The sequence below is a fragment of the Meriones unguiculatus genome, chromosome 18 (assembly GCF_030254825.1).
Source record: "Meriones unguiculatus strain TT.TT164.6M chromosome 18, Bangor_MerUng_6.1, whole genome shotgun sequence".
Lineage (NCBI taxonomy): Eukaryota > Metazoa > Chordata > Mammalia > Rodentia > Muridae > Meriones > Meriones unguiculatus.
Window position 1 is genome coordinate 30,843,088 of NC_083365.1, and position 25,009 is coordinate 30,868,096.

The window sequence follows — 25,009 nt, forward strand, 5'->3', positions numbered from 1 at the left end:
GACTAGCGATGTTCTGATTGTCTGGATCTTTAGTATCCACAGAAACTAAAAGTTTATTGTTGCAAACATTTTTGGAGATTCATAGGATGTTTAGACCTAGGATGCCAGATTTTCAGTGAATTTTTAATCCATAATTTGCTTGTCAGTAAACTCTTATTCCTTATATACTTTGGAGTATAATTATCAACTTATATATTGTGTATCAAATATATTATCAAATCAATAAATTATTTGTACATTGTAAATTCATGTATACTAACAAATGCCATGTAGTAAATCAGCAGCATTTGTCACAAACACATGAAAAAAACATTCTGTAGTACATAGATGTGATTTATAAAATTGAGTACTTAATGGCAGGATATATGGATTAAATGACAAATGGACTTGAGTATATCTCTGTGAAAGCCAATTAAGTAGAGAGCTAAATTAAAATTATCCAAAGAGAGAAACACAGGAAGAGATATGGAAGTGAAAATAAAATAAAATAAAACACCAGAAAGTTATATGATGAAGCAGAGCAAACTAATCATAGCTTTAGCCATATTCTACTCTAGTTGGATGAAAAGGTTCAGAATCTACTTCCAAATGTTAGGTAAGGCCAAGTAGTATCTTTTGGCCTTCCTGCTCAGAAGGAAAGGTGTCCTAGGACTCAGAAGCCCAGGAACCAGCCAGCTCTGAATTAAGACAGTGTCCTAATGGAAGGGCATCCTGAACCACGGAAGAACAGGAACTACACAGCTCTGTGAGGAGGTCATCTCAGCAGAAGCATTGAAGCTCTCAAGGGAGGGTTTCCTCAGCAGAGCTGAGGAGCTCTGGAGCCTCAGCTTTTCTCCTTCGGTGTTATGGCTTCCAGGGGAAGGTATTCCCAACTGGGATGAAGACCTCAGGAGCCTCATCCTCTCTCCACTTTTCCACTTTTCTTCACTGCTGCTTGGCTGCTTCTAATGAACCAGTCACAACAGGGAGCAAATCTCATATAAGAAATTTATTGGAAGGGTTTAGGCTATGTAGAGAGAAATCCAGGATTTGGTACCCCTACTCCTGGGAAAGAACAGCAGGGAACTTTTATATAAATACAGCCTTTATATCGAATTTCTTAGGCAGCTTTCAAAGGGCAGAGATTTCTAGGGTGAGTACTGGTGGGCTTTCAAGCCCTGAGCTTGAGGGAGTTAAGGAATTGATGGGTTTTCGTATTCAGGGATTGGTAGGTTTTCCTCCTCAAAGATTGGTGGCTTTTTGTTCAAACTTTTTCTTTAAAATTAGCATAATCTGGAAAGGGTCCCTCTGTAGGGCTGGAGATTACCTTTGTGACAGTTACAGAGGCTTGGAATGCTTTATGACAGAAAAGTCTAGGGTAGTTAGCTCCTCAGGCAGAGAAGTGGCCACTCTTTCCTTGAAGGTTTACAAAGTTTACGAAGTATACAAAGTTTGCAAAATACACAGAGTTTACAAAGGGGGTCTACAGAGGGGAATTCCTTGCTACTTGAGTCAACATGAGTAGACAACATTGTCACCCTCAGTACAAGCCTACAGTTCTCATGAGACTCCAGTTGTGGCTGAGATCAGAGAACTTCTGCAAGTTAAAGAAACTCAGGTTGAACCACCATAGCTTCCCAGTGAGAGAAGACGGGGAAAATTAGTTTTGGCTGCACAGTGATACACTAAAAGATGAAGCTGGCAAGGCAATGGCTTTGATTCTCGGCAGGTGAGAATATAGGGCTTTCATCTTTGCTGGAAACGGCAGCCCAAAGCAGCGATCAAAGCAGCCTACCGCAGCGGAGAGAGCCCAGCGTCAGAGAGAGCCATGGCAGCTGTGGAGCTCCTTGGAGGCAAAAGCCATGGCTTCCCGCTACCGGCTGCATCCACGCAATATCAACGCCCATGGTGGAGATAACACCTCAAGCCTTGACCTGGGGCAGCTATAGTGATCTGCCCCAAGCTGTGGTGGCCCGCGCTTTTCCCACAGCTGCAGTGGAGGCCCACTGAGTATCCTCCCCTGCAAAGAGCAACGTCTAGCCTTTGAGCAATGGGCCACTAAAATGTCAAGTGGGACCCTGCCAGCTCTCCTTCCTGCCTCACCCCTTCCTGACTGCCCTGGGGCCCTGAAGGTAGGAGTCATAATGGTAGCTCTTGTTAGTGCCTCAGCTGCAGCTATCCATGGTGGCTGTTCCTGTCTCAGCCCACAGCTCTGGGAACCTACACCTTTCCTGCCTTAGAATGTCTACCGCTGACACCGTGGGAAATGTTCATGATAATGACAACCTTTTCCGCTTCAGCCTACTGCCTTCACAAGCAGTCTCTGTAAATTTTAGTCTTTTGCACCGTCAAGGCAGAGAATTGGCCAGCTCCTCCTCTCCAAGACCTCTGTAACTGTTATCTGCAGCTCCTCAGTAGAACTCATCCTGGCTGTTAGGCCACAGAGGAGGGCTTTGCAGCCAGTCCTGAAGATACCTGATAAAACAGGATCAGATGAATGGGGAGGAGGTCCCCCCCTATCAGTGGACTTGGAAAGAGGCACGGTGGAGATGAGAGAGGGAGGGAGGGACTGGGAGGGAATGAGGGATCGGGACACGGCTGGGATACAGAGTTAATAAAATGTAACTGATAAAAAAACATAATAATAAAATAAAAAAAGAACTCATCCTGGATTATGCAAATTTGAGGTGAAAAGTCTGGAGAAAACCCAACAATACCAGAGCAGGAAAACTGACCAGTCTCTGAGCTTTCCACTAAAACCCACCAATCCCTGAGTAGCAGGAGAAGCCAACCAGTCCCTGAACAGAAACCAGACACTCCCATTTCTTCTGCCTCCTCTTCTGCAGAGTTCTAGGAGTTCTTGAGGTGTGTGTGTGTGTGTGTGTGTGTGTGTGTGTGTGTGAGAGAGAGAGAGAGAGAGAGAGAGAGAGAGAGAGAGAGAGAGAGAGAGAGAGATTTGATGGTAGCATCTCCTTTAGATCTGTGTTCCAAGGTGTCTCTATGTAGTGTCTGCCTGTGGGTCTCTGTATTTTTTCCCATCTTCTTCAGGAAACATCCTGGGAGACATCCCCAGGCAGCATAAACCTGGGAAGTCTTAGAAGGGTAAGAAAATCTTGCCTAGCAAACCATATGTCAAAATGATAAAAAAATTCCTTATATACAAGCAAGGTAACTGCCACTGTGCAGAGATGCCTGATAAATATACAGCTGTTGCCTAGTAAAGATTCAGCAGCCACATAAAAGGGGAGTCCACAATTTCAACTGACCTCTAGCTTCTCCATGAATATCACCAGTACTCTCCAATATCAAGAACCCACAATGATGCTATATCCAAAAATCTATTTTATGTATATTCTTTTTTAATTCCTTCCCTCCCCATGTGTTCAGTAATGTTTTTTACTGTACTGAACTTTATTTTATTTTTAATTCCTTTCATTAAACATAGATTCTTTTCTCAAACAATATAATCTGAATACAATTTTTCTTCCCTCTACTCATTCTATTTCTTCCCCACTGTCCCTTCTACTTGAATCCATTCTCTTCCTGTCTCTCATTAGAGAAGAAAAAGCATCTGAGATAATAAGAAAACAACAAAATAAAATATAAGATAAAATGAAAACCATCACATCAAAGTTGGAAAGAGAAGTCAACACAAAAAATAAAAGAGTCCCAAGGAAGGCAATAGAATCAGAGACCCATTCTTTCACACACCCAGTAGAACCATAAAAGTAATAATTTGAAAACTGCAGTATACATTCAGAGGAAATGGTGCAGACACAAGTCAGCCCTGTGATTGTTGCATCAGTCTCTGTGAGTTCATATAATCTTTGACCAGTTGTTTTAGATGGCCTTGTTCTCCTGGCATCATCTCTGATGATAGCTGAATAAGGAACTGATCCATGAGTATAACAGAATATAATTAGGAGGCATTTTATTATTGCTTTTAAAAAATATTTTAGGCCATTAGTACTTGGTTTTATCCAGGACTCTGGGTAATCTAGACTCTGGATCTTGGTCACACAAGCAATTTCATGTATGGCTTCCATCTTATGGTGTAGGCCTTAAGTCAAATCAGATTTTGTTTGGTTATTCACACAAGTTTTGTACCACCATTGTCCTATCATATTTTTCATGCAGGACAGATTGTAGAGCAAAGGTTTTGGGATTATGGTGGTGTTTGTGTTTCCCTTTTGGTAGCCTGCAGAGCACCATTCCATGTCAAAGACTATCAGTCACAGGGCTGAAGGTTCTATTGAGGTGCAAACTTGACATCTCCATGTCCCAGAAGTTGTATGGGTGATTTCTTTAGCAATGGTGTCTTGTTGTCAGTTTGTAAAGGTCAACCTATTGTCTTGGCACCAGCCTGGGTTGTCTGAGGATTTCCGTGAGATTTTGGCCAATGGCACAATTGGGTGAGACCCAGTCACAGTACTGGAAGCTTCATTTGGTAAAAAAAAGATGGTCAGTTGGGATTCAGTCTTCCTTATTATTTGTGGACTTCTTTAGAATTGTCTTCATATATTATAATAAGTTTCCACTGCACTAGATTTACATGTCAACCCTCAAATGCCCTTTAATTGTAGCTGTCTCTCCTCTCATTCCTGACCTCAATCTTATCTCCTCTTCCCCTTTCCACCTAATCTTACCATTCTTTAACACACACACACACACACACACACACACACACACACACACACACTACTAACCTTGATCCCAGTCCACCCATAAAAACTATCCTATTTTCCCCTCACAGTGAGATTTATGTGTTCTTTCCAGTCCCTTCTGCTATGCCCAACCTCCCTGGATTTATTGATTGTAATTTGTTTATCATTCATGTTATATTTAATATATACATACAAGCATATGCATTACCATATTTATCTTTCTAACCTGGGAAACCTTACTCAGCATAATCTAGTTCCACCCATTTGTCTACAAATTTCATGTAGTAACAATTTTTTTTAGCAACTAATACTCCATTGTGAAAATGCACCACATTTTTTATCCATTATTCAAATGAAGCACATCTAAGTTGTTTGCAATTTCTGTCCATTATAAATAGATCATCAATGAACATGCTTGAGCAAGTGTCCTTGTGGTGGGATTAAGTGCTCTGGATATTTCCCAAGAGTGGTGTAGCTCTATCTTAAAATCTTTCATAGAAACCACCATACTGATTTTCTCAGTGGCTGTACAAGTTTTCACTCTAATCAGCAATGGGTGAGCATTCCCCTTGTGTCCTATCTTTGTCAGAAAGAGTTGTCACATATGTTTTTGATTTTAGCAATTCTGATAGGTTATTATACTTCATACATTCTCTACCTTTGTGAATAAATTTTTCCATTTGGTGGCTTTTTTTTTTCTTATTTATGTGTTTAACCACCTTTCCTACATTTATCCAATGCTGGTTTTCTTTTTTCCTATAATTTTTTATTTAATACAATTTATTCACTTGGTATCCTAGCTGTAGCCCCAACCTCATCCCTTCCCAATCCCACTCTACCTCCTTCTTTTCCTCCCTTGCCCCTTTCTCAGTCCACTGATAGTGGAGGACCTCCTCCCCTTCCATCTGACCATAGTCTATCAGGCCTCATCAGGACTGTCTTTCATAGTTTTCCTCTGTGCTCTGATCAGGCTGCTCTTCCCTCATGGGGAGGTGATCAAAGATCCAGCCATTGAGTTCATGTCAGAGACAGCCCCTGCTCCCCTTATTAGGGAACCCATTTGGAGACTGAGCTGCCACAGGCTACCTCTGAGCAGGGGTTCTAGGTTATCTCCATGCATAGTTCTTGGTTGGAGTATTAGTCTCAGAATAGAGCACTTTGTCCAGATTTTTTGGTTCTGTTGCTCTCCTTGGCACTCCTGTGCCCTCCAGGTCTTTTTGTCTCCCCCTTCTTTCATAAGATTTCTTGTTCTCTGCCCAAAGTTTGGCTATGAGTCTCAGCCTCTGCTTTGATACTCTGCTGGGTAGAGTCTTTCAGAGGTCCTCCATGGTAGGCTTCTGTCCTGTTTCCTGTTTTCTCCCTCTTCCAATGTCCATCCCATTTGCCTTTCTGAGTGAGTATTATTATCTTACCCAGGGTCCACCTTCTTGCTTAGCTTCTTTAGGTGTACAGATTTTAGTATGTTTATCCTATATTATATGTTTAATATTCACTTATAAGTGAGTATATCCCATATGTGTCTTTCTGCTTCTGGGATACCTCACTCAGGATGATCTTTTCTAGTTCCCACCACTTGCCTGCAAATTTCATGATTTCCTTGTTTTTAATTGCTGAGTAGTATTCCATTGTGTAAATGTCCACAGTTTCTGTATCCATTCCTCAATTGAGGAACATCTGGGTTGTTTCTAGATTCTGTTTCTTTTGAATAAAGCTGCTGTGAACACGGTTGAGCAAATGTCCTTATATACTTAAACATATTTTAGATATATGCCTAGGAGTGGTAGAGCTGGAACTTGAGGGAACAATATTCCTAATTGTCTGAGAAAGCTCCAGATTGATTTCCAAAGTGGTTGTACAAGTTTACCTGCCCATCAGCTCCCTTTTCTCCACATCCTCTCCTGCATGTATTGTCACTTGAGTTTGTGATCTTGACCATTGTGATGGGTGTAAGGTGAAACCTCAGGGTCATTTTGATTTGCATTTCCCTGATGAGTAAGGATGTAGAACAATTCTTTAAGTGTTTCTCTGCATTGGATATTCCTCTACTGAGAATTCTGTTTAGCTCTGTACCCCATTTTTTAATTGGATTACTTGATCTGTTTCTTTTTAACTTCTTTAGTTCTTTATGTATTCTGGATATTAGCCCTCTGTCAGATATAGGGTTGATGAAGATCCTTTCCCATCTGTAGGCTGTCATTTTGTTCTAATTTACTGTCTCCTCTTAAGTATTAGTATACAGGATCATTTTGGTAATTCTGTTTGTTTGTTTGTTTGTTTGTTTGTTTGTTTTTCCATATGAAGTTAAATCTGTACCTTGTATGATCCAATGTTGTTTCTGCTACAGCAGTTATTTCTGCAGTGAGAGATTCTGAAGAATGGGCTTTCAACTGTAGGATGTTCTGTAAGAAAACATCCACTCTAAGATCAGAAAGGAGAGGAGAACCTCCCCTATCAGTGGACTTGGGGAGGGGCATGCATGCAGAAAGGGGAGGGAGGGTGGGATCGGGAGGGGAAGAGGGAGGGGCTTATGGGGGATACAAAATGAATAAAGTGTAATTAATAAAAAATAAAAAAATAATTGAAGCAATAGAAAAAAAGCCCATACTATGTCTGCTAATCATAAAAATATAAATGCATGATATGAGTTAGATATTTCAAATGGCTGCCAGCACACTGATAAGCCTGAGACTCTGGTAGTTCTCAGGCTAGAATCGTGGATGCTGTAGCAGGGCCATCTGGTGCTGAAGCCCAAAGGACTGCTGGAGAGCTGTTGGTCTTCAGTATACATTGGAACCAGAAGAAGCTAGAATGTCCATAAAGCATGCCGACATTAGCAGTAGTAGCAACAAGGACGTGTACTCACACCAACAAAAAAGTGATGGTGGTCAGGCAAAGCAGAACTGCCATTCCCTCACATTTCTTTATTTCTGGGACACCATAAAGTCTCTTATTAATTTATTAAGAATAAAATGCCAGCTTCAGTTTTTGGATATTTCCCTAGGACCTGCTGATCAGGGAATCCCTAGTGACCCTCAAACATTTTAGGTTATTGTCATTGCTCTTGGTTACCTACAACAACACCTTACTGGTGAAGACAACACAGACTTTCAGTACAGAACACAGAAATCAAGATGGAACTAAGTTGGAAGCTTTCTCACTTTGGGCTGGTGCTCATTGTGTTAGAAGCTGCTATGAAGGTTCTTGGGGTATAAACTCAACAATGTTCTTGCCTGAATGTGATGCTATGTGCTACAATTTTAACATGTCTATGATTTAGTGTAGAAGACATTATAAAACTAATACAGACATTTTGGAAGTCAGTACAGATTTTAACCAACTAGTTCCCACTGATGCAATAAGGACAGGAATACTATGTGGGGAAGCCAACCATTTGCTTGGATCTTAGGCCTTCTCCATGGTAATGATCACATCCCTGGTACTGTCATCCTGTTCAAAATCTGGAAGGTCACAGATCATAAGGAAGAATGCACTATGATGTTTTATTTAAAAAAATGTGTAGTCAAATGAACTGTTAAACATCTATTAGGGGGCGGAGAAGCCTTACCAGGACACAGAAAAAGACAAGGCAGACAGTCCTGATGAGACCTAATAGGCTTGAGTCAGACGGAAGGGGAGGAGGACCTCCCCTATCAGTGAAAGTGGAGGACATGGGAGTTGATGAGGGAGGTAGGGTGGGATTGGGAGGAATGATGGAGGGGGCTAAAGCTGGGATACAAAGTGAATAAACTGTAATTAATATAAAAAATAAAACAGGAGAGTGCTACCGTCCTGCCTGGGTCAGAGATGCTTTATGTTGCATGAGATAGGAGTTGTAGAGACTCGCAGTGGGCCAAACAGGGGTGTGCACACGTGCACTGCACACACACACACACACACACACACACACACACACACACAATCACCCCACCTCCTAAAGCTCAGGGAACATGAACTAGAAAAGCAATGAACCTGGATGTATCTCTTTGTATAGAACAGATTCCTTTATGTAAAAAGTCTGAAGTGGTACAATCAGGACATATGGTTATTTCCCTTTTTGAGAAAATCTGTACTGACTTCCAAAATGTCTGTATTAGTTTTATAATGTCTTCTACACTAAATCATAGTTATCATTCAATAATCATCAGGGTTAAATAAGACAGGCACTATCATTTAAGACTAGCTTCCAGTTAAATAATTCTTGGGATGAAATGCCCAGTAGATACACTTAAATTTCTTGAATGGTCTTTCTGCTCAGCTAATCTCTTCTCTTCAAAAATGCGAATGAATGATTCTAGAGCCAACCTAGTGAAAGCATCTGTTGTAATTTGTGATGTCAAACAATTACAATCCCATATTTTGCAGGCAGAGACTGAAGATGGATGGCCCAAATCTTGAGACCAGCCTGGTCTACATGGTGAAACCCAGGCCAGCCTGAACTACAGAGACTGTGTCTCGAAGAACAAAACAAAACAAAGGAGATGCATCATCAATCCCTGCAGCTTTGCAGATAGCCTCACTTAGCCCATTTTATTTTCACTGCAGTCTCTCTTGAGAGGGTTTGAGTGTTGTTGTCTTTTAAAAGCAAGAGATATATTCAAGGAAAGCAATTCTAAAAGCCATCCATCCTGTGGAAGTTACTTGCCTAGGAAAGACATAAGTATAAAAGCCTTTGTCAGCCTTATAGATTTTACTCCTCTGGATTTTCCAAGTAAACATAACTGCAAGAAAGTCAAGTGACTATTGGCTAGGATGGTGATTTTCACTCTTTACACTGATCTTTTAAGACTGCAGTAATGTGGTTTTGCTTTTATACAGCTCCTTAAAACTTCTGCAATGTCAGCTGGAAATTTTGAGCTACATAATCTTTCTTCCACAGTCTTCAGACATGAGCGGGATTCCAACACCGATTTTACTTTATCCAGTCTGACTGAGCTATCTAGTGACTCCAGTCAGTGGGAACTCCAGCACTCTGCTTTTGACACCACAGGTAAGTCAAACTTTAGATTTCTGTGTTTGATGTGTTAAATTATTGCTGTACATTATTAATAGCAAATGTGTAATATATGACTACTGATGTCACCTACTTTGTGGTGATAAAACTAATGTCAATTTAGATTTTTGTATTTCTTTTTCTCCAAAACATACAGGCAGATTTTGAGAAGGAATAGGAGAGGGTGTGGGTGGAGACATGCTTTAGAGTGAAGTGTAAAAATTTAGTGGACTAGAAATTTTTGAACAAAGATGTAAGATTTATTCTCTGGATGCTGTGGCCTATCAATCCGTAATTTTCTATGATTGATGGAATTAAGCATTTATACTTAAGCTGAAGACAGTAAGAACCAGCATCTTTCATGCATCTCTTCTATCCCTGAGTCATTTCAGTTTCTCATAAGCTGATATATATATATTAGAGAGAGAGATAGATATAACAAGTGCTGCAATGTTGACAGATGTCAGAAGGAAAGACAAACTGGAGATACATAGTAATTAGTTATTCACAAGTTTTTTGTTTTTTTTTTTACTTGCTCTGACAATTTGAGGAAAATTTGCTCTTAGAGTTTGTATTCATCAACCATTTAAAAAATTGAGACTATAATATAATTACATCATTTCTCCATTCCCTTTCTTCTCCCCAAACCTTCCCATAGGCCCTCTCCACTCTCCTTCGAATTCATGTCCTCTTTTTCATTAATTATTATTGCGTGTTGATTGCCTAGTACCAAAAGGTCAGCCCTGAAAACATATGTATAAATGATATTATATAGACTGAACAAGTTATGTTTAGGGAAACATATGTATTTAGATATACATATGTTTATATATATATATAATATATATATATATGAACTTTTAAAGGTTTTGAATTATAGTGAGTTTTGAGATACCAATGGATTAATTTTTCTTTGTAGGTGGCTTTTATGTAATAGGTAGATAAATTTTTAAGTGTTGTAAATTAAAATCACATAATGATTTGCTTTCCTCAAACAAGAAGTTGTAAATCCAAATGGTAAAGAGAACTATCAGAGCTTTGCTTGTCACAACATACTGATCTTTTCCACTTGTTAATTATTATGAGGGATTAGACATTTAGTTTTATGATCAGAGGATTGTGCTAAGACTTTTGCTGCACTTCTTCACTACAGATTCACTGGCAAGAAGTTTTCGGTGAACAATAAGCACTCATATTGGATGACATGTTTTATAGTAAATGGAGTTCTGAAGCAAGGGAATATGACATGACATCGTTTGAAAGGTTCTTCCAACTCTAAGAATAAAGAAATTTGCAGGCTGCCTCACTTTCCTTAAAGCACAGTGCTTGTTGAGTACTGAGTCCATTTAAAAAAAAAAATCTTTATACACGTGCAAAGTCTCAGAAAGTTTATCAAGTGTGCTTGATATCTTTTTTTAACTTTCTTTTCTTTTTATTTATTTTTATAATTTATTCAATTTATATCCCAGTTATAGCCTTTTCTCTCATCATCCTTTCTACCTCTTTCCCCTTATCCCCCTCCCCCTAGACCACATAAAGAGGGAATCCTCCTTCCCTACCATTTGACCCCAGCCTATCAAGTCTCATCAGAACTGCCTGGATCCTCTTCCTCTGTGGCCTGGCAAGGCCACCCCACAGGGGAAAGTGATCAAATAGCAGGCATTGAAGTCCATGTCAGAGATAACCCCTTTTCCCCTTACAAGGGAACACACCTGGAGACTGAGAGGCCTATGGGCTACATCCTAGATGTCCCTCAACTGAAGAATAAATAAAGAAATTGTGGTACATTTATACAATGGAATACTACTCAGGTATTAAAAACAAGGAATTCATGACATTTGCTGGCAAATGGATGGAACTAGAAAAGATCATCTTGAGTGAGGTAACCCAGAACCAGAAAGACATTCATGGCATATACTCACTTACAAGCAGATATTAGCCATATAATACAGAAAAACAATACTCTAATCCAAAGACTTTAAGAAGCTAACAAGGAGGACCCTAAGGTGAATGCTTAATTCTCATTCATAAGTGAAGTGTAAAAATTTAGTGGACTAGAAATTTTTGAACAAAGATGTAAGATTTATTCTCTGGATGCTGTGGCCTATCAATCCGTAATTTTCTATGATTGATGGAATTAAGCATTTATACTTAAGCTGAAGACAGTAAGAACCAGCATCTTTCATGCATCTCTTCTATCCCTGAGTCATTTCAGTTTCTCATAAGCTGATATATATATATTAGAGAGAGAGAGAGAGATAACAAGTGCTGCAATGTTAAAGAATAGACACTGGAACCTACTGAAGAGAGGGAACAGGATGAGAGCCTCCCATAGATGTCCTCTGAAAGACTCCACCCAGCAGGAGATCAAAGCAGATGCTGAGACTCACAGCCAAACTTTGAGCAGAGAGCAGAGAGACTTTTGGAAGAGTTGGGGGAATGAGACTACCCTGAGGGAACAGGAGCTCCACAAGGAGACCAACAAAGTGTTTGATATCTTAACAACAGTTGGGATAATCTTTGTTTCTCTGTGTTGTGTATTTTTTTTCTTTTCCCTTGCTGGGGGGTATCTGACATTTTTCAGAACTAAGCCTTCTCTTAGACTCAGCCATTATCTCTATGTAGCTGACTTTCATTTTTTTCCCTTGGGTGGAATCTTATTCCCAGAGCTATATTCTATAAAGATCCTGGGAAACATTTTTGTTTCCCATTATATTTGTGGTTCCCCATACAATGCATTTCAGCTGAATCCTGTAAAACTCCCAACATACTCTTCATTTTATGTCATTTCTTTTGTCACAGACCCCAAAGTTAGCTTCAATAATTCTTAGCATGGACTTTAACAGAACATGTGCTCCTTTGTGTTTATGCTACTTTACTATTTATCTTTCTGCATGTTTATCTACTTTAGAAATCTGAGCACACATTAGGATGTGGGGCAATAAAATATTTTAAAAATACATCTTGAGAAATAATTTTCCCCAGAGAAGAGCACTCTATTTGGTTATCTAATACCAAATTGTCAGCCTTAAAAAATATACATGCAGGTTGTATTTATAAATTTTGTATATATCAGTAATATACACATGTATGTATGTATGCAGAATTGCATATACATGTAACAATAAAAATAATAAAAGAAAAGAGGTCATGAATTTGAAAGGGAGCAAGGAGATGCATATGTGAGAGTTTGGAGGGAGGAAAGGAAAGGGAAAATGATGTAATTACATTCTAACCTTTACAAAAACCCTAAGTGATAAAACTATATGTTGACACATGAACTATCTTTGTGAGGGACTGACAAAAGGGACTGTTACCTTTCCATATGTCTGTGGTTACCTTTCGGTCTAGGAGGTCCCTTCTCTGTTGCTGATCATCTACAAAGACTGTCCTTATAAAGATCTTCACATTCCAGTTTTTCACAAAATTGCATCACACAAAATACTACCTGAAAATACAATTGTTCTAAACAAATTTCATATTCAGTGAAATTTGCCTTTCATTTGATACTTTTGTGGAGCATTGAGCACATCATAATGTATTCTAGGTGCTTTTTCTTTCGCTTCATTTCCAACTTCTATTGATTCTTCCAAAATATAATTATTAATATTTAGGGCTGGTTACTAGTTACTACAAATGAAAATAATATGATGGAAGTGGAGGAAGAGTTATGTCCTTTTACCCCTTTTATAATGTCCTTTTATAATGACATTATAGCATTGTGTTGGCAGCCAATCTCTGTGCATACATTCTTAGCATGAAAAAAAAATGTAACAGCTGAATTTATGGAAAGTTGAGCTGCTATGTTTAAAAATAAGCTTCTCATTGTCAGGCAAGAATGGCAGAGACAGCCTTCATTCATATAATCTCATGGATAACATCGCTGGAATGGAAATAATTCTTATAAAATATTTATCATGTAATTATCACTTATTTTAAAACACCACCTAATGGATACGTATCCAAAGTCCACAGAAGAAGACTGGAATCATGTCATTATCTTCATGGTGTATGTGCTCGCGTAGTGTTTGATGGCCTGTGGGAAGGTGAATCGCTTGCAATTTGTTCTCTCAAGGAAATGTACTTGCCTTTCCCTCCCCAACACTACTTTGTAATTAACTTTAAAAGGCAGCCCACCAAGAAAATGTTCCTTGTATTACAGTAATGTCTTTGAACAGCAATTCAAACATTCTCTCAGGATTCTGTAAGCTTCCTGATATTATTTTTTGCATTGTTTAATTTTTTTAATTATTATTGTTTACAATTTATTCACTTTGTATCTTAGCTCCCTCCCTCATCTCCTCCCAGTCTCCCTTCCCTCTAGGATACAAGGTGAATCTCTGCTGGGAAAGAATAGAAATAGCTTATAACGTACATGATGGGAAAAGGAAAATTATATAATTATATTTTAATTTTCACATACTATTCTTTGTAACAGATCCCTAATATTCCTACTTCTGAACTACCTCAAGCACCAGCTACCCCATCACCAGTTTGCATGGCACTATGGTAACAATGAAAAGATCAATGACAAAAGATCTAACTGTCATCCTTTCTAACTGCTAAGGCTGCTAACTGATATTCTAATATAACTTCACCTCATAAATGCTCTGAATGGCATATATTAAATATTGCTATAATCACCTATTGTATTTCAACATAGATTTGAATATTGTTAATTCACACATTGCGAGAACTGGCTTAGCACTTCATAAAGTGTCCTTTGTAGTAATTACTTCTTGTTTCAATATGTGGAGAGCAAAAACACTGAGAATATTTTCTTCTTAAAACCAAGTATGTGCTATGTTTTCTCTTACATGAGTAATTCAACTCTCACAGACCAATTAGGTATGGTAGAATTTAGTTCTATATTTTAGTTCTATATATATAGTTTATAACACTAACTACCTAGAATTAGTGTAAAACCACAGATTTGTAAGTTTGGTTCCCTAAGGGACCAAAAGGCATTTGCCATTTCAGGCACCAAGGGCAAATACTGAACATTTCGATTACTTACACTTTTGTATGTGTTGTTACAAAGCAGGGGTTCCTACATTCTTTTTTCCAAGTTTCAATATGTTCTAGAATATCCCAAATATTTTGTTAAAATAGTAAAACCCTAACCTTAATCCTGAGATCTTTATTTTTGAAACTAAGAACAGACATATTATAGGTTAAGATTTGGATAGAGCTAGTTGTGTTTAGACCTTGTCCCGGGCTTCTGGCATCTAACGGGTCGGAATTTCCTGAGGAATAGTGATAATCTCAAGAACTCCTATTATGTAAATTTCTAAATAGCTTTAGTTTTATTTACTTTTCATGTAGTTGAAACCATGGGCATGGGCATGGGAGGAGAAGAGGAAAAAATGGTGGGATTGGGAGGGGAAGAGGGAGGGATACAAAATGAATAAATTGTAATTAATAAAAAATTAATAAAAAAAACTGCTACCCAAACCTTGCATATAAGCAAATTTTTAAAGAAGTTTCTGAACCACATAATCTCAGAGCTTTTCCAGGTATTTCCTTGCAAATATGTGACTTTCACACAACTTCAGCTCCTGTTCTTTCTCTGGTTGCTGAAAGAGGAAAGTCTGCAGTCCAGGCCACCTTGGGTTTTGGTGAGCAACCTCTATCTTGAAGCTATTTAGAAGTTCACATAATGGGAGCCTTTGAAATCATCATTATTCCTTAGGAAATTCCAACCAGTTACATGCCAGAAGCCCGGGACAAGGTCTAAACACAACTCTTTGATTGTATCAGTTTTGAAGGATGAGCCATGTCTTGTGCATATGCATGAGCCTAAACTTTATCTGTTTCTATATCTATATGCATACCTGTATTATCTATTTTTATCTCTATACAACCTAGCGAACTTCAGCCAGGTGACACACCATCATATAACGGCTGCTTGCCAAAGCTTGCTTTAATATTTTCTAAAGTCTTAAAGAATTTTTAATTCCCCTCCCCCCCCAAAAAAAATCCAAAGGATGGACTCTAGTCTATGACCTTGGATAGAGACTTTACATTAGACTAACTGAAACCCAGAAGATCACTTCTATCTAAGGAGCAGAGGCCATCACATCAACAACTTTTTGTACTGATAGAAGTATTTAGGAGTCCTAACTCTTTGAGATGCTTAGATCATCACCTATCTGTTTATATTTTATATATAAATCATCTGTGCATGATTTGGGTGTTCTCTCAGTCACAACATGGCCCGTGGACTATGTTTAACAAGATTAGGAGTCTACAGACATCATATGAACATTCTGGGACCAGACTTTAGAGCAAATATAATGCATATTCTCTGGAAGAACTCAGGAATTGGCATTTTAGAAACTTCTTTTTAGAAATAAAAACTCAAAAGTTTGTAAACATTTGCCATTTGCCTTAGTTACAATTATAACTGGCTAAGCAGAAAAAAATATTCCCAATAATATTTAAACAGTAGATAATTTCCTCAAGATAATTTTTGATGGTACTAGTTATAATCAGCTATAGCCTTTTGGTTATCAGGTTTTTATATAAACACAAATTATAGATTATAGATATCTATTCAAATGTTAGCGAGAGAACATTTCTGCTTTTTATTTACATGCTAACTACAGATAGACTCATATTTTACAAGCATTTATTCTTAGTGAATGCCCAGACTAACCAATTCTATGCCATTAATAATAAAGAGAAAGTTTATGCCTTTTTAATTCCTAAATTTAAATATTTGAGGCTTTAGGTTTTATGTGTGGTTTTCAGTATAATGTTATCAAGTAAATAATGAAGTTCAGAGGATCAGAGGTATGGATTGCTTCTCCTTTCCAGTGATAGATCAGCAGAGAGCACTGTAGGTGAAAGGAACCAAACTGTTTGCTATTAATATGACTTTAAAATGATGGATCAGCAGATAAAACCCTTCACTTCCTCTGCATTTTAAAATTCAATCTATATCCTGATGGCTCTTCTACAGCTCTTAAACCCATTCTTTCTTAAGAGCAGTCTCAGCTCATATAATATGCATATTCTGGCTGCTGTGATAAAATAAAAAATTAAAGTCAAAGGGATGCTGTGAATGTAAAGTGAAATAAACTCCCAATAAGTGCCATTTTGTTAAATGTCTGAAGAAAATATTCTTCTGAGAACTGAATTGAATGCATCCACTGTACTTCCAAGTGATAAGATCATAAGGTCTTTTCTGGTAACCATAAGCAAGTACTAAAGGAAGTTTTGGCAAGTGGCCATTACATTATGGTGCATCACTCCAGTGATGTTCACTAGATTGTATAGAGATAAAGATAGATGATGATACCTGTATGCATTATAGATACAGTTACAGATGAAACTTAGCCACATGAAGGAGACATGGCCCAGTAGGTAATAGCTAATGCTACACATGCACTTGGCCTGAATTTGAATCCTTAGAATCATGTAAGGTCAGCTTGTAGTGCTTGTTTGTCATTCCAGTGGATATGTAGAAGTTGGGACAGGAGAATTCCCCAAAGATTGATTCCCAGTTAGTTTGGCATACACAGTGACAAAGCAAAAGACAGTGTATCAAGGTAGAGGCAAGGACTGACAATCATCCCAGCTGTCTGCTGACCTCTACATGAGCTGTGGGACAACCCACAGACACACATTAATATCCATACACAAAAAAAAAACATCAAACGATTATTATGTATGTAGATGCAGAGATGTTACATTTCAAATATTTTCTCATGTCATATTTTCCACTTGACGAGTAATTCGACAGTATATATATATATATATATATATATATAAACAAATATATATATATTTGTTTTAGAGCTTGTGATTTTGCTTATTTCACACATCTGTGAAATAAAGAAAAGATGATTTTATGATAAATGCTTATGGTGAAATTCTGAAGTTAGGGTGATGAATGTAGTCATGCCCTTTACTTCATAAGGTTCGTTCTTTAATTTAATTAATTAAATAATTCATTATTATCATTTATTCACTTTGCATCCCAACTATAGCCTCTTCCTTCATCTCTTCCCATTCCCACCCTCAGTTCCCTCTTTTCCTATGCCCCTCCCCTAGTCCACTGGCAGGGGAGGTCCTTCTCTCTTTTTATCTGACCCTAGTCTATCAGGGCTCATCAGTACTAGCTGCATTTTCTTCCTCTCTGGTCTTGTAAGGCTGCTCCCTCACCCACCCACCCAGACTGAGGTGATCAAAGAGACAGCCACTGACTTCATGTCAGAGACAGTCTCTTTTCCCATTACTAGGGAACCTACTTGGAGACTGACCTGCTGTGGGCTACATATGAGCAGGGGTCCTAGGTTATTTCCATGCATGGTCCTTGGTTGGAGTATCTGTCTTTGCAAAGACCCCTGGGCTCAGATTTTTTGGTTCTGTTGGTCTCTTTGTGGAGCTCCTGTCCCCTCCAGGTCTTTGTATCACCCCTTCTTTCATAAGATTCCCTGCACACACACACACACACACACACACACACACACACACACAGACACTTATAAACAGGAGTACAACCTGCTCAGTCTTTATAATGTTATAATGACCAATTGATATTAGTAAAACAATCGTGTTCTCTTGACTAATGAAAAGGCTCCACTACAACAGACATGCTAATTTGGATGGGAGAAAGTTCACAAGGTCTCACTCAGTCCACACAGAGAACCACAGGCAACCAAGGGACAATGAGAAGAAAAGTAGTCTTCATTCGCCATGCCAAGGTCTGTTTCCTAGCTCATGCCACTCACAGGAGTTTCTCCATGGTTCCACTTACTGCTACAGTCTGTCATAGGAGTGAGAAAGATTTCCTGAAAGAAGATGACAGTTCACTGAGATAACTTGTTTGTTTCTACTTATATTCTTCCCTCAACTACTGATTTATTTATGTAGATACTAAACAAATACTTAAACTTTCAGTCATTGTTATGAAGACAGAGGAAGAAGCTGAAGTGGAGACAGAGGAAGAGGGGCAGTAATTTATATTAAAGAAATACAATTTAACTTATTGTTCATAAAAATATTTGTCCTGTATTTTAAAAAACACAAATTGATTTAAAAATCCTCTGATTTCTGTTTCCTTTGTTCATATTATTACAGATAGAGGAGTAATTATCTATACAATGATCCCTTCTATGTTTAAGCTTTATTCAGCATACTTATGAGACTGGTCAGTGTAAAAGAACAATAAATCTGAATTTAACTTTTAAACAGACATATTTAGATGCAGGTCATGGAAATGAAATACAATGTACAAAAAATGTTTTGTTTAATGGGAATGGCCAAATCTGCCAAGAAAAGTAGAGAAAAATAACATCATATCTCATTTATATGCTGGAGTATATCATGATTACAGTCTCATAAGAGTAAAATATGATTCTTTAGAGAATTATAAAAATATAAAGTTATTTTTGGAGGACTTTGATTTTTCACTGCATTTTTTAACAAAGATTAAGAGCCTGACTTTCTTTTGACTCTAAATACTGAACTCATAGTTTATAAAATCTTGCAAACACATCTGTAAAACAAAGCAATGTATTAAAAATGATTTGCCAGTGAGATAAATTATTATGTTATTTAAGGAAAAATAACATAAAATAATATTGTACTGCCTTCGCAATGTCCTGGTTTTGGTTTGCTTTCTATTGTGATAAAGGACATCATCAAAAGCAACTGGAGGAAGCATTCATTGGGCTAACTTGTTCTGATTACAGTCCATCAATGAGAGAAGCTGATGAAAGCGTTAAGGCAGAGCAGGAACTGAAGCAGAAGCCATGGGGGAGTATGGCTTCCTGGCTTGCTCTTCATAGCTTGCTCATGTCATCATGGTCTTCTTCCTGACATCTAACCAACAGCTGGAGAAAACACTAATGGGAGCACCAAGATGCGGAACCCAAAAAATATTTGTTGAACACTTCCCCTCCAGATAGACACCTAGCTCCTAAAGATTCACAGGAAAGTTTGAAGGTTGCTCAAATATTTTATCAGAATTATTTGTGTGATGTTTTTAACTAAAACCAGTCAGTTTTGAATGCATACATACAAATGAGATTATAAAGGCTGAGTAATATTTAGAGATATTATGTGTATATAATCATTTATATTTAAAATTGTGTTTATATAATGATTATAACAAAAAATAATAAAACATACCCATGAATTTGAAACAGAGCAAAGAAAGATGTATAAAGGGATTGGAAAGGAGCAGAGAAAAGAAGGAAATGTTATCATTATATATATGTAAAATAAAATTTTAAAAATTAAAAAAATAGACTGGGACTTATGTGGTTTAATTGGGACAATGAATGCAAGTTAGAGCTGAAAAATAAGGTGAAATCTTCTGGGAAGTATTTCTTCAATGTCTGCACAGAGGAGCTGTGGTTCAGAGCTGGGTCAAAGCTGGGTTTTAAGGAGCTAGGCAGGGCTGGAACTGTGTGAAAGCAGCTGAGACCTGCCACCTTTGAGAAAGGAACATTAGGTCACTGTTGTAGCCTTGCCCTGGCTTCCTTTGAGGATGGACTCTAACCTATAAGGCATAATAAACCTTTTATTTCTCAAGTTGTTTCTGGGCAACAAATAAGGAAACTATTCACATTATATTATACAAATTAAGCACAAATCTTGTGTGTGTGTGTGTGTGTGTGTGTGTGTGTGTGTGTGTGAGTACATGTGTCCTAAATAAAATCATGCCATTTTGCCTGACTGTATTTTCCACAAGAGCTATGAACTAAGAAAAACTCAAGTATTTGGCACAAGAAACCTCCATTCAAGTTGTTGGTCAGGGTAGTCCAGTTCATTCTCAAAACATCATAAGCTGTTTCTGGTGCCCTTGATTGCCCTCAGATGCTGAAAGTAGGTCTCTAGTGCTGAAGATATTATATACTTTGGACACAGAACTCCAAGACTTCATACGGATTTAATGTGGAAGCCTCCTTCTCTCTGTTTAACATTCATAGGAACAGAAAGGACTATGTAAGCTACCCATGGAGAAAAACAATCAATAGTACTATCCAACTGTGATAATAAAGGTTCAGTATTGGCACTCATATATTTGTGGTAATCCACAGATGTCTAATTTTACTTAAGGCTTGCTCAATGTGTGGAAAATCATACCTGGTGCTAGAAACTTAATCAACCACTGAGGCTAGGGAGGTCATGAACCTTAAGAGACAACCCATTACATCCATTTTACTAGACAAGAATAATTCCTAACCACATTCTAAAATCGACCTAAGTGTAGATTGGCATAGCTCTCGCCTCTCATCAATGAAGCGCCACATTACAGAAAACGGAGACAACTGCAGAAAACCACAACCAGGCCCAATACACAAATAAATATCATGAGATGACCAGTTCTGTCTGATAAATCTATATCAAATCTCCCGCTGAGGGAACTCTGAGGAATTTGGGCAGAAATATTGTAAAAACCAGGGAGTCTGCTATGAGATTGTGTCCCCCGGAATTGACAGAAAAGCTGTATCCATGGAATCACAGCAGTGTTTCTGCTTAAACAAGATCTGAACAATTAAAATATCAGTTGACACACTAATGCTAAAGGGAGAATCTCCCTAGGTCTTACTCCTGGACAAAGAACTGCCTGTAACCAATGGCTCTGTAGAGAGGGAGAAATAACCTCTCCCCTAAAATAAACCCCAAAAGTCATTATACAACGCAACACGATCAGCACTGTGCTCCTGTGCATCTGAGCCATACTAATTTTGCTCAGTGGGTTATATTTAAGCATTTGTTTGTGTAACAACACAAATTTTAAATAAAGAGGCCATCAGTTGGAGAGGGAGTTAGCGACACGGGAGAGATAGAGAGTAAGAAAGAGAAAGGTGAAGTGTGTTAGTATATGATTTCAGAGCCAAAGTCTCCTTTCAGAGTAATCTCTGGTAAGATTATCGTTGTAGCTCGTTCTGTTAAGTTAAAGTAGCCCTGTTACTTGGTTTCTCTGAAGCAAACCTACCCTCTAGTGGCCATGCTTCAATTTGCAGAGCAGTAGGTGTGTGTGTGTGTGTGTGTGTGTGTGTCTTCCCTCCATGCAAGCAAAAAGTAATTGTCTCTCAGTTTCACTAAATAACAGTGTTCATAGTTGCATTTTTTTTAAAGAATAATTGCGGATGGCTTAAAATAAATGAAATCTCAATTAAAATGAAAATTAATAATACAAAGGAACAGGAGAGTTGGAAGAGAAATACAGTCAGGAGGCAAGAGAAGGGGAAGGTAAAGAGGAGCTAAGGAAGAGAAGATGAGCAGAGGAGATAGGGAGGAGGGGAAAAGAGAAAGATCCATCAAAGGCAACTTTCCAAACTCTAAATGGAGACAGTCTTTTGTATAGACAGATCCCATAATGAAACACTTCAATATAGGTAATGTAAATGAAACTATTTGATTCCCTAGATGCCTGAATTCTGGATTGTGTTGCTATTAGCTATAAGCTTATGGGAAATCTTTTAAGAAGCCACTCAAAGTTCAGTTGTAAGTAATCTTTTTTTCTTATCTCCTATGATTACTTTTCACAGACTGTAACCATACAGACACCAGATATCTTATCAGAATACTGTTTCTCTGAACTGATAGTTTTACTGACAAAAATACTGCAAGAAATTTTATATCTAAAATATACTAAGAACTCACATAAGCTCCAAACTAAATGGCAAATGGAATAAAAAGTGAGGAAAGTGATTTTTAATAGACATTTCTGCAAAATAGATAAACCAATACAATAAGGGTGTCAAAGGATATCTGTCAGCATTTGCCACTTTGCTTGGCATGATTTATAAGTCAAAACAAGTGAAGACAGCCTTACAAGGAAAATAAAGTCTTCTAGAAAGCCACCAAACATACTAAATGGTGACAAGTATCTGGGGGATAAGTCCTTAGGGGGCTCGAGATTTACTGGGCCCCATTGGTGGATTGCCCAACTTCAAACTTTCAAAGTGGCAGTAGGCTAATCTATTTTAGGGCTTCGGTAGAGCTGGGGGAACTGTGATGGAGACAGAGTAAATCAAAATAATTGAAACTTGATGTTTTTAATGAGTTCAGCTCTTTCTTTAGAATAAACTCCAATTGGATAGCAGTAAATCTTTGCTTCCTTCCCAGAAACTTATAAACAGTGTCTACTTCCCAACCCCAGAGTTCTCAAGGATAAAATTTTCCAACTTTTAACTCTTATAAGCATAGCACAACTGGGGGTAACAGGAGTTGTCTCTAGTTCTTATGACTGCTTACTCCATGTATGGCAAGGCATATTATATTATAAAAAGGGTATTTCTGCTACATCCCATAGCCACAGCTACCTTGAAAACAGTTACTCCGCTCATTGCTAAAAGGTGAAATTGTGAAGTACATAGACTGTTTTTAGGCCTGCCGTCTCTCAGAACAGGAAAAACTTCTAACCTGTCAGGAAATCACATTCACTTGTCAGGAGAGTTTCTCTTCTTCCAGAAGGCACAGCTTTTTATTAACCATGATCCTCTAGGTGGTTAGCATGGATTAGATGTGGGGTGTCATGCAGGAGCACATTTTACCATATAGCAGCAAGAATGCCTTCATATGTGTTTTATGGAAACTAGGACCTGGCTGGCTTATTCTTGTGCCTAAGCAACTCAAAAAGAGAGTAGAAATGCCTGTGTCCTGCACTGGCTTATCTCACAGTTGTTATCCTAATATAGTTCATATTTTTATTTTATATTTTCTTATATTTTACAAAATTGTAAGCAGGTTTTAGACAAGAATCTATATTCTAAACTTTTTGGAGAGAGAAAATATAAGTAAAATTAATTCCATAACACTCAAAATTGGCAACAAAATAATTTTAATAGTGATGGAGGAACAATCTAAAATGTTTTAAGCAAGGTATGTCCTACAAAACTTGATGGGCACAGCGTTATTGTTTTAATAATCATATACTCATCAGCTGCAACTTATTTTCTGTGTTGTAGTTATTTTAAAGGAGCGTTCAATGTTTTTTTTTTTTTAATAACTATAAGTTAGCTTGTAAATGTCACCTCCCAATCTATTCTTGAAAGATCATGAAAAGGGTATAGGTTCCATGTGCCTTGCTAATAATTTTACATGCATAATCTCATTTAGTTATTTCCATTATGCGGGAGTGTGGGTTTCAGATGCGGTACACAAAGGAATGATGATGAATAAAGAAAGCTCCTTTCTCTTTGCATGTGCTGGTTTATAGAGCGCACTTGGATAGAAGTCGCAGTGTCCTACCATGATCTGTGTGATGCCCTCATCCCTCAAAATGAAACCCCTAAGGTGTTGGCAAAAGAACCTCTTTCAGTGAAGCATGTGTTTCTAATTTGGGATTGTCTTCCCGCAGGGTATCTGGCACAAAAGGTTCTTTGAGTTCTGAAAGGCCCTGTTGCCTTCTAACATGGGATATTATGACAAATACCACCTACTGTTGAGGACCTGTTAATGCTAACAGATGGCCAGTTGCCTGGTCTAGGGAAAGTTCTGCTTTCCATCTGGAGACATTCAAGTTAGTCCTTTCAACCCTGAGCCTTCCTGCAGTAGGGAAGAGTTCAGCGGTGCTGAGAACATGCAATGGCACAGTCAAGATGAAGATGTGTTTTTGTCCTAGCTGAACATTATTGTACATAGAACATGTGGGAAAAATACGTCTTTATAAAAAAGGGACGTGATTCTTCAGTATTTAGCTCAGGGATTCTGAAAGCTAGACTCATGGCAAAATCATTTGGAAAATTTTCAAAATCTCAGATGCTCAGGTAAACAGTGAAGTCAGATTGCACAAACTGAAGCTGAAACATTAGCCTGGTTTTTTTGTTGTTGTTGTTTGTTTGTTTGTTTTTGTTTTTTTTTTTTTACCTTGTTATTGTTGTTTCCCAATTCATTCAAATGTGCACCGGAGTTTGAAAGTTAGTGAGGAAACTTATTGTTAGAAATTATTTTGAGGCCTTTTAATAAAACAGACTTCAATCCTTAGTTCTGACGTAAAGCCTGTGGGTCTATGTTCGCAAAAAATGCTCAGAAAATGGAAATACTGCTGTTGACAAATCACCCTGAGGGGTAGTACGTTAATTGTGGGCTTTCCTCTGAAAAACAGAGACTTTGATGCTCAACTGTCAGCACTCTTTCTATTCTTCAATGTTATCAGTTGTCCTTGGATAACGTAGAACTTCCTGGACTGTTGCAGCTAGCAGAATCAGAAATTGTCTGATTTATTAGAATTGTTAGCTTTAGACAAGGATCCACTAAAGAATGACTAAATCATTTTCTTCATAAAATCTAGAACTCAAACATAAAAAAAATTCAGACGGAAGGAGTTCATTGGTGAAAACACACGATTTACAAATCAGAATATGCAGCGCTAGTTATACACACAAGATTAGTACTATGGATATTTTAT

The 25,009-nt window shown here is 37.9% G+C and overlaps 1 protein-coding gene across 1 annotated transcript in view; it reads left to right on the forward strand.

The window, feature by feature from the left end:
* Positions 1 to 10,812, forward strand: part of LOC110541090 (ankyrin repeat domain-containing protein 26-like) — a 194,165-nt gene extending 183,353 nt beyond the window's left edge. Inside the window, 2 exon segments of the mRNA XM_060371561.1 lie at positions 9,520 to 9,630; positions 10,787 to 10,812. Coding sequence (XP_060227544.1) covers positions 9,520 to 9,630; positions 10,787 to 10,812 — 137 coding nt within the window.
* The last annotated feature ends 14,197 nt before the right edge of the window (positions 10,813 to 25,009 follow it).